The 11,067-nt window shown below is 33.1% G+C and overlaps 1 protein-coding gene across 1 annotated transcript; it reads right to left on the bottom strand.

Moving 5' to 3' along the window:
- Positions 1-9,425: 9,425 nt before the first annotated feature.
- LOC126732606 (probable galacturonosyltransferase-like 1) lies at positions 9,426-11,067 on the bottom strand. Its single transcript, XM_050435550.1, has one exon. The coding sequence runs from the start codon at positions 10,828-10,830 to the stop codon at positions 9,745-9,747; it is 1,086 nt and encodes a 361-aa protein (XP_050291507.1). The 5' UTR covers positions 10,831-11,067; the 3' UTR covers positions 9,426-9,744.

Here is an 11,067-nt window from a genome sequence, read left to right as displayed (position 1 = left end):
TTTGATTTCTTGGTAATATATGGACTATAGTACAATTATTGGCTCAACTTTATTTCCTGCTTTCTTTGATAAGATTGGTTCTATTTTTATTTTAGAGAATATAAAGCAGTTTGGCTTTTGACCTTTTCAGATAAGGAACAAAAATTTCATGTTTTATCTATGATTTGGTACAACATAAATTTTTTTTCTGGGTGGTAAATATTATTTAGTGGGAGTTTGGATAGCATCTGGCCGGCAAGCATTTGCGTTTTTTTTGAGTTCCGTGTACTATTCACGTGACCACAAGTACAGAAAAAGCAAAAAAAAAAAAAAAAAACAATAAATTTGGGTTCCACGGGCATTATTCATAGTTTAAAAATTATTTTGTTACAGTATTTTCAGCAATAAGTTTTCAGTTTTCAGAAATAAGCAGTATTCAAACAGACCCTTAGTCCAAAGAGGTATTAAATATCACCAAGTTCAATTTTCCAAGTTATTAATATTTAGGCTAAAATGCAAAATTCACCTTCTATATTTCACCAAAATTCATTTCAGTTCTTTAACTTTGCTTTTGCTCATTTCAGTCCTTTAACTTTCAACTTTATTCAATTAAAGCTTTTCCATCAACTTTTATTATATTTTGTGGTTATTTTTTAAAATTTTCTTCAAATTTTTTTAATTAAAAAAAATTCAATTAATGATTGAAAAGTATTTTTCACTTTTTTTTTTCAAAAATTTTTAACAAAAGTTGACAAAAAGACTTTAATTGAAAAAATTTGAAACTTAGAGGACCAAAATAAACGAAAGTAAAATTAGAGAACTGAAATGAATTCTGAAGAAACTTACAAGGTGAGTTTTGCATTTTAAGTTAATATTTACCACCCATAATTTTATTTTTTATTTTTTGTACTAAATCATAGATAAAACATGGAATTTTTGTGTAGTTTTCAATTGTCTGTTGGTGTTGGGGTCATTTGAGTAGAGTTATTTACAAAAATGCCACTTAACTTAATTTCCTAATATCTGAAAACTTTCAAAAGATGTTCTCGTATCTCACTACTCATTATCTTTTGGGATATGAGTTATGAGAATTGAAAACAAAAATCAAACCAAGCAATAATTTATGTGGTGGGGCCCATGAAATTTAAGTGATAAGTGATGGAAACACAACAAACCAATTGGCTGAGTAATACAATTGGATCTCTTGGGATTAAACACACAACTTTTTTTTTTTTTCTTGGAGAAACATTATACACACAACCTAATACCTCTAATATTAAAGAATGGGCCAGGCCCTAATCCTTGAGTGAATATGGATAGTAAAATGGGCAAAGAATATCGACTATATCATGGTCAACCAGGACAAGAGTTTCAACTTTCAACTATACAATGGTCAAAATCAACATTGGCAAGAATGGACAAGCACCTATTCATCACCATGAAAGGTCGAATGTTTCCTTTGGTCAACAGATGAATCCTCTTGGGAATAATCCACACAATTTTCCACCCTCTCAAGTTGAATCACCAACGGTTCCAATTGGCATCGAGATCAATTAATTGATCTTATTATATGAGCCAGGTTTATGTAAAATTACAAGAGAGACCTATAGAAAACCATACCCAGAGCCAAAGCAGCCCCTTTGTCCTGCAAATAATCCGTAACGGCCCAATTAATAACCAAAGGGACGAAGAAAGGCCATGATTGATAATGTTGTTTATGGACTTCATGAAGACTTCTTGGGCTTGCAACATGGTCATCTTGTGCTTGGGGGGGGGGGGGGGGGGGGTGTTGTTTGGCAAAAATGACCCAGCCCATGAAAAATGTTTATTTTAAAAGCAGGACTGCTCTACACTATATATATATATATATATATATATATATATATATGTTGGGTTCTAGTTAACTTAACTAATAAAGTCTTTAATTGTTGAATAAGATATCTGAGGTTCAATACCTGTCTATAGAAAATTTATACTAACGTTGACGCAAAATGATCCCTACACAAAGTATATTGTAATTTTGCCCCATAACATAGAGGTTTAAATTAATTTTTATCCAACTTTTCAAGAAAGAATTTGGATTCCAATCACAGGAGTGCAGTGTAAATTCCATGTTTGAGGATACTTTAAAAAAAAAAAAAAAAAAAAAATTAAACTAGGATATATTGTATCTATTAGAATATTGAGATAGATTGCTATTTTATTTGTCACCACCTACTTTAGGAACTCTTCAGCTACAATCTATCACAAGATTAGTTAGCTAACATCTTCACCAAACCTCTTTCACCAAGGTGTTTTCATGAAACGACTTCCAAATTCAAGTTCATCTCCATTCTTATGAGTTTGAGGGATCCTTATAGAATATAAATCCAACGGGCATAGGCCCATTGTTCTAGATTTTTTGTACTACACTAATATTACTTGTACATCTTCACCTTGTTTATTTATATATAAATATACTTTATTTTACACAATTTAATACACACTGTTTTAGACTTTAATGGTATCAATTATCAAATAGACAAATACCCAAGGCTATAAGTTCAGAACACAAAGTAGCATGAGATGAAAATGGTTTTGGTAATGTATTGATTGTTCCAAAGTTTTGTCATATTTTTGAGAGACAGTTAATGGGAAAGGGAGAAGGGGGATTCAGATCACAGAGATAAAGCACCACAAAAAAAGTCATTTATATTGGACTATTATTTCGACCCTGGAAGCTTACCATCTTAGTGGATGTATGTGGAAGTTCTAATCAAAATTGACATTAAACTAAGCAACCAATACTGATAAACAATCTATGTCAACGTTTTAGAGCAGAACTCCATTCTGCTTGTTTAATCATGATCGATTGATAGCTGCAGATGCGAGAAAATCCAATCAGTTTCCTTTCATGTGGTACAAATAAATTTAATGGGAAGAAAAGTGTTTGTTTAATAAATAAGATACAATCATATTGATTCTCACAAAGTTTTGACGGTAAGCATGTGAGCTAACCATGAATCCATGATTGACTCTATCACAATGAGATCTCATGATCCCATAGGGAACATTTTTTTTTCGATGTGTGTTTTGAGTACCAATGGGGAACTATTACTAAAGAAAAACTGATTTCTGAGGGTAGTTTTGAATACATTACGAGATTATCATTTTATTGTTGGACAATATTTATTAATGAATTCCTTTTAATGTCACCCTCAATAATAGTAAACCATCTAACTTTTTATATATATGAAAGCAACACATGATTTGAAATAGATGAAGATTTGCATTCTCTTGGGCACGAGGATAAACTACTTAAACCCGTTAGGAGTGAAAAGCTTATGGATTACTCGGTAACAGGTTCTAGCGGTGAGATTAGTTGCCCATAGAAGTTTGATTAACAGTGAGGATTGTTTGTTGTACAGTATGCTCTGCGACTTGTAACTAAGTGAAGTTCTCCTATATCATAAAAAATTAAAAAACAAAAAGGATGAAGATTTGCATGATCTGACGATCATGAGTTTCTGCTTAATTACAGTAGAACAAGCGTTGTAGTTTCTTTTTCACCCTTTTTCTAAGGCAGGATGTTCAGTAAGTCTGAATTTGCTCAACAGAGAAAGCAAAGTTTCTCCATACTTTCTGTTTTCCATCAAATTGCCAATACCCAGTCGTAATCAGCTGGCACATGGAGCAAACCTTATCTTGATGTTGTCTTGCATGTTCCACTGTGGGTTAATCAAAGAGAGAAAGAGAATGGAAACTCCACTCCCCGTGTTCTTGTTGGACCACCAACTATATAAATTAATTAGTGCAACTACTCAATATATGATTTGACCTTTCGAATAGATAAACCATTGTAATTCATATTTAATTCCCATGCTGGATCTTCATATCCATGATAAGTTGACTGAGATTCAAAATCTGTGGTATTTAATCATATAGTTTATATATCTGAAACAATTGCAACATCTTTAATACCAATAAGTTGACCTTATGTACTTGTGGTCCCATTCCTGAAACTAAAAAACTCTCCATTGAACCATAGATCTCGCAGGCAGAATAACTGGATTGTCGGTACTACTTAATCCCAGGGAGGCCTTAGATTTCTCCCAAGTTAATTAAAATAAACTGGAGACCAAAAACATGTTTGAGTAAGTATTTCTGTATTTGGCGCAATTATGATTCCAATGCATTAGCAAGGGGTAGCTCTTGTGATTTGTTACTCTAGTCTACTAATAAAAAATGAATAATTTGCATACTTCACCAGATGAAATCCTACAAGAGTTTTTTTTTTTTTTTTTTTTAATTTTTAATTTATATTTTTAACTTTTAAGTTGATAAAAAAAATTAAAAATTAAAACCCAAACATGTGTAATATTGAAATTAGATACTTATATTTAAACACTAGACACATAATCTCCTATAAGGTCACACGCTAAATAATCTCTCACCCTCTCTTAATCAAAATCAAAACTAGAAATTAGATCTAGAAAACGATTTTCATTTTTTAAATTTTACACCAGAAACATGATTTTGGATTTTCTATTTAAAAATGATCTAGCTTTGGGTTGAATCATTTCATCAAATCATGTGTTTAATACGTCTTTAATAGGGTGAATTAAGGTTATTACGTGATTCTATTATTAATTGAAATTGCAATAGTACCTTTGATAAAATAGATTTTTATTGTTATACACTTTAAAATTTATTCTAGTCTTGTCATATTATAGACATCATTTCTTAAGTAACTTTTATTTGTTGTTTGCATTTAGCTAAACTGATAAAATCTTTTGTCATCGATTAAGAGATCTGGAATTCAAACTATGCTAAATTTTGCAGTATCTATCAATTTTTTTTTTTTTTGAAACTGGACTCAAATTTCATTTAAATCAAAGAAGCATCAAAATTTACAGAGTCACACGCAATTGATGGAACCTCTTCCATCCAAAACAAATCAGAACTAACATTTTGTGCAAATCTAGCAAGCACATGTGCCACCTTATTTCCATCTCTCTTAATGCAGCTCACAGATATCCATTCAAATGCTCCCATCAAATGCCGAATGTCCCCAACAATATTCCCAAGTGCTGACTAGTTGTCCTTGGCCGAAACTGTACTCCTTGTAGCATTGATATTGTCTCCTTCAACTATCAGTTCCGTGAAGTCGGTATCTATTACAAACTCCATCGCCTTAGGACAAGCAAGCAATTCTGCCTCCTCACTGCACTGGACTGCAGGGCCCTTAACTGTCATCGCTGCCATAACTTCTCCCCTTGAGTTTCTAATCACAGCACCGAACCCAGAGTTGGTGTTATCCGAGAAAATTGCTGCATCATAGTTCAGCTTATACACGGACTGAGGTGGCAGTTTCCAATTGATCCCATCGTTCTGCAGTACCTGGCGAGCCACTCATTGCACAACTTCAGCTTTTAAACTCTCTTGTGACCGCTGGAATTCCTCAAGCAACTCAATTGCTCTCTTGTTCAACCAACCCGGCTCCAGAAATTTTCCTCCATGCACCAATCTGTTTCGCTGATATCAAAAAATATTTTTTAATTAATATTTTTATTAGAAAATATTAATATTTTTTTATATAAACTATAAAATATTAATCTAAATATTAATCTAGATAAAGATATAATGATATAATGAATTTAATAAGATCCTGCCTAAGTCAAATTCCACCCCATAAGGATATGCTTGATTAGTAAAGAAATTAGAAGAAGACTTAGTGAAGCATTTAATTAGTAGTCTCACTCAAAGGGAAAATTATTGAATATTCTAGAAGTATCATAAATGTGTATTCCCTTATCTCACATGAATTGTGGATCCCAACCATGAATTTAATTAGTAGGACCCACAATTATGTAAGAGAAATGAGTATACACTTATGGTACTCAGAGAGTACTCAATATTTACCCCACTCAAAGTCCTGTAAAAAGAGGGGCTTACATCACATAAAAGGTAAGCCAAAATATTATCTTAGGACTCTAACTTTGATACAAAATATAGTTGAATCTTTTTCTAATTTACGCATTGGAGACTCCTTACCAAAACTCATCTCGGTGGGTTTTTCAATCCTTTTTGTTTGTTTTGTTTTCAGAGTCTTGATTGGCTGTGTAGAATCCTTGCTATCAACATTATGGAGAGAGAGTCATATAAGATTAATTTTAGGTGTTTAATTGGAGATATATTGTTTTCCTCATTTGACTCTATTATTTGAAGTTTTCAAAAAAAAAAAAAAATTATTCTCCTAATTATAGTATAGATAACTATAATAATATTGAAAGAACAAAACTTAGATACAGTACCTTAAATACTGTTCCTTAAGTTCATTTTTTAAGATTTAGCCATATGACTACTTATCTAAAAAATACACTTTCATTCCATGAGGAAAAATCCACATGGTAGAATCTTAAAAGGGGAACCAAAAGAGTAGCACCTAAGTCTTAATTATATAGAAGACTAGTTTTTCCCCAAATCATGTATTTTTGGGTGAATTTATTATAAAAATTGTTATCGTTATTTTTGCAAGAAGAAAATTTGAAGATTAAAATTGATAAAATGCTTCTTAAAATTGTAATTGGACACACTCTGTTAAGTTTAGAATAGTATTTGTTAATTGTTACACAATAATTAGTCGGGTGTTTTTTGGGAAGTAAGGTGAAACTTCACTAACGTGATTGCTTTTCACAAACAATGGCATATAAGCTTCTCAGCTCATTAATTTGGACAAAATTTGGCTATGGTTATAATTAATAGCTACAACACTACTCAATATATTTTTATTGAATGTGAATTTTGACACATCTATTTTTAGAATATTTTTTCTTTTTATATCCTCTATATTTGAAAATTTTTAAGAGAATCAAAGATCAATAGTTTATGTTATCGATAAAATATTTAAATTTAAAATTCTTGTAATTTAAAAGTATACATAAAAAATAAGTTTATGAATTGAATAGTAAATAATAACTAATCATTGGAAACAGATAGCCAAAAAAAAAAAAACTGATCATTGGTAAAAAATTTAACATGTGTGTTAAAGCTTAGAACATGCAATTAGATTTTTAAAACATATAATTATGTTAATTTTTTTAGTAAAAGTTGTGGTCATATGGCTACAATCAAGTTTGTAACCGAGCTTTGTCTCATTAATTACCATATCCAAATTAACAAGGAAATTGATAAGATTTTCTAAATGCGGATATACGATTCCCTAATTTGAAAGAGAAGCCACCGACCGTATTCTATTTTTAGCATTTAGAATTATTGATTCCCCCTACCAGAAAAGGTTTTCTTTTCCTTTTACCTTTCTTTACCTTCAAGGTATTCAATCAATAAAAAATTAGAGAGAAAACGCGTTCGTTGTTTTATTTAAGGGTATCTCCTTGACTTTGTAAATCTTGCTTTGATGCCAGGATCTGAACTTTATATTAATTCTTCATTAAGAAAGTAGGGAACCACAGGTTAAAAATGCTACTTACCCAGTTAAGCTCCATCAGTAATCTCAACCAAAAATTTAAGACTCATTCACATTGCGAGTGCATGGTTATGGACTTATGGGACTTGGCTAGTGCTAAAGATTACCGAAATTATAGTTGAAATAATAAGAGTTTTAGATAAGTACTGGGACCTGAAAGTTTTCATTATCATATGTATAACATGGGTCACAAAATAGAAAATCACACTTCAATACAGCAAAGTAGATACAAATAAGTGGTACCAACCCTGTTCATTGAGAAACACTTGTACACCATATTTAAGAACAACCTTTTGATTTTTTTTTTTTTTTGGTTAATTAAACAGCCTTTGATCACCTGCTTATTTGGGCTGCATTTAATTCACGGTTTTAAAACAAAGCAATACAGTAGATTTTATGAATGCAACAAATCATGCGACTTAAAGCTTTAATAATTTGCTAGTTGTACAAAAAGATTTTATCCCAAAAAATTATTTTGAAAGTTCATTAGAGTATACGTACAAGGTGAATTTCATCAATCAGGTTTAACTTAAAAGAAAAGCAAAAAAAAAAAAAAAATTAAAAAATTAAAGAAAAAAAAGTCTATCCACCAGTCCTACAAAAGATTTACAAACAATTAAGAGACAGCATATTATGTTTACGAAATAATTTGGGGTGAAAGATATTTGAAAGCTGTAACGCATATGGTTCAGCCAAAAAAAAAAAAAAAAAGAACAAATTAAGCAAGATTAATATATCTGAACTCTATTGCTAATAATAGTTAAGAAAATTCATGATTAGGTTAATCCCCAAAGTAATGTTTGGCTTTAGCCAGAGTGGACACATTCAACGAAAAAAAGGATTAAAGATAGAAGAATCAAGAATACAAGACAAAAGAAAACCATATTGGCCTAGTATTCGATTTAAAGTTGGAAAAAGATTAAACAGCGGTGAGAGTTCAATTGATTGCCTTCATGATTGTCCAATTTGTTTTCACATTTACAGCACAATAATAGTGCCGTTCGAAAACAATATAATTTACATGGTTTATTATCTAATAAAATAGTTTTGTACGGAAATTCTCTTACAACGTAGTAAGGTTTTTGGGTTCAATTCAAGTGCACTTTTTTTTCCTTTCTCTGAACAAGAATAAATACTTTTATTGACCAAAAATCTTAATGGGACCAGCTATCTTCCCCTTCCTCCTGAGTCACATAGAAAACTTAATTAGAGATGGGGAATATGCCACTGAGCTAAGAAATGGCAGTACTATTAAGATGTCAATGAGCAAAATTAGTTCTGAAGTTTACAAAAATGTAAAGCAAAGATAGTGTACACTTAACAATAGAGCTTACCGACCAGGGGGGACACAATAAATAGGTGTTCGATCTTATGTTATTTGTTAATTAACTATTTTAGAAAAATTTTGATATCATTTTTATTGGAAGTATAAAAAACTGTCAAACTAATCAATTGATTTTTTAATTTTTCATAAAAAAATTTATAAATATTTTCTAAACTAATACACTTAAGATATCCGTTAAATTTTCTCTTAATTAATTCAAAACAAACAAAGCATCCCCTTCTAGAAATGAAGGGTAAGATCAAGCTAAGCATATAGCAAGTCATAGAATTTTCAATTACTTTTAGCATCAATTAATCAATCTTTCTCGTGTTACTGTTAGGACATTCGTTAACTTTTCGTTCAAAACAAATAAAGCATCCCTTTCTAGGAGCTAAGAATAAAATCAAGCTAAGTTTAAAGCAAATCATAGAATCCCCAGTTGTTTTTAGCAACGACTAATCAATCTTCCTCATGTTGTCAAAAAACACATAAAGAACGCCCTAATTTGTGGAATGACAATTGACACACCAAACCTTTTTGCACTTTTTTCTCCTTGAATGTCTGTATACAAAGAGATGTGAATAAAGAGAAAGAAGTGAATGTTCTTTATTGTCAAAAACTTCAAACTAACTACAGTATAATAAGACACACGAATCATTCAAAGCTAAAAGAGGAAATCGAATAAACCATTCCACATATATCTTCTTTCTTCTTTAATAACCCTCAACTGTAATTCACTGTTCCCAACAACAAGAAGCCAACAGACATAGAAAACAAAATAAAGCTTTCATTTTTTGTAAGATCGATCTGTTAATACAGTATACTGTACAAAAACAATCTCACCTAGCAGACATATAGAACTGAGATCCCTTAACCATATATGAATCTCATCTCTTATATATTGTCCCCCAACTCATCAAATTTCCAAAAATTGACAATTTATTATGTAAAAAAAAATAAAAAAATAAAACCATTTCTAAGACTCAAGAGCAAACTGAGTTTGTAACAGATCATAAGGAGCCCACAACGCATCCAAAGGGCAAGGCCGGTTACCATCGAGTCGAGCCCATGGCTTGCCTTTTCCACTCCAATGCAAGAGACTCGCTGGACCAGGATGCAAATCTCTACACAACCCACGAAAGTTGTCCCCACCAAGACCATGCTGGTTCCACCTGTGATCCACTGGGGCTATGTTTCCAGCAAAAACCAACAAAAATGGTGGCAAAGAACCCAGCTCGTAGATCCGCATTCGCTTCTGGAGCTCCATCCATTCAACTATCTTTGTTGTGTAGTCACCGCTTCTCCACCGCTCCAAATCGATGACCATGACACCCGTGTTGAAGTAACAGGCACTGCGGCCAGCGAAAGTGAGAGACAGAGTTGGGTTGGACCAAAACGTGGGTGTGAAGTAGGAGGTGAAATTTGCGTTGCAGTACTCTGGTGCAGCGAGGACAGCTTGGTCTCCAAGTGGGGTTGCTGCGAGTTTGGCAATGTCGTCGACGAGGACTAAGTCCGAGTCGAGGTAGACTATGCGGCTGACACATGGTGGGATGAGATCAGCGAGGTAGTTTCGAGCGTAGTTGAGAGCGCAGTCTAAGGCTGCGCGGATTGAAGTGGAGATGAGTCCCAACACGGCCGAGTCGTCAAAGGGGTAGACTCGGAACTTGAGGTACGGGAATGAGTTGGAGATAATGTGAGTGAGATTGTTGGGATTGGAAATGGAGTTTGAGGAGGAAGTGACGAAGTGGAAGAAGACGTTTTCAGGGCAAGAGGAGTGTTGGAGGACAGAGAGAATGGCAGCCATTGATCCACGGAGATAGATGGCATCGAGGGTCATTGCCACGTGGACAGCCTGATCAGAGCAGAGGTCCATGGTCGAAGATGAAATGGGTATGGAAGGGCATGATGGAGAGTTGTAGAATTTGGGGGCTTCACGGAATTTTTGAGCGGTGGTGGTGGCATTGGTTTTGATGAAGAGGCACTGGCCTAGGAGGAGGAGGAGGAGAAGGATGAGACTCAGAAGAGATGGTAGTAGGTGTTGTTGCGGTGGTGAATTTGGCATGTTAAGGAAAGGTTTGTGAAGTTGAAAATGATGGGGTTGGGTTTGGGTTTTTGTAACTTTTCCAAGAGAGAGAGAGAGAGAGTCTGTGTTTTAGAAAGAAACACAACACTACCGCGGTGTCTGATGTGGTTTGAAATGAACCCACGTTGTTTCAAAGAAGCTGCTGGGACGCCTGGTCAATGAGTCTTAACTTAAAAGTCATTGGTACAGAACTAAAAACAAAAATAAAAATGCTTT

Source organism: Quercus robur, chromosome 6 (genome assembly GCF_932294415.1).
Source record: "Quercus robur chromosome 6, dhQueRobu3.1, whole genome shotgun sequence".
NCBI classification, from domain to species: Eukaryota; Viridiplantae; Streptophyta; class Magnoliopsida; order Fagales; family Fagaceae; genus Quercus; species Quercus robur.
The sequence above is the reverse complement of the archived record's forward strand: the minus strand, read 5'-3'. Positions and strand labels throughout refer to the sequence as shown.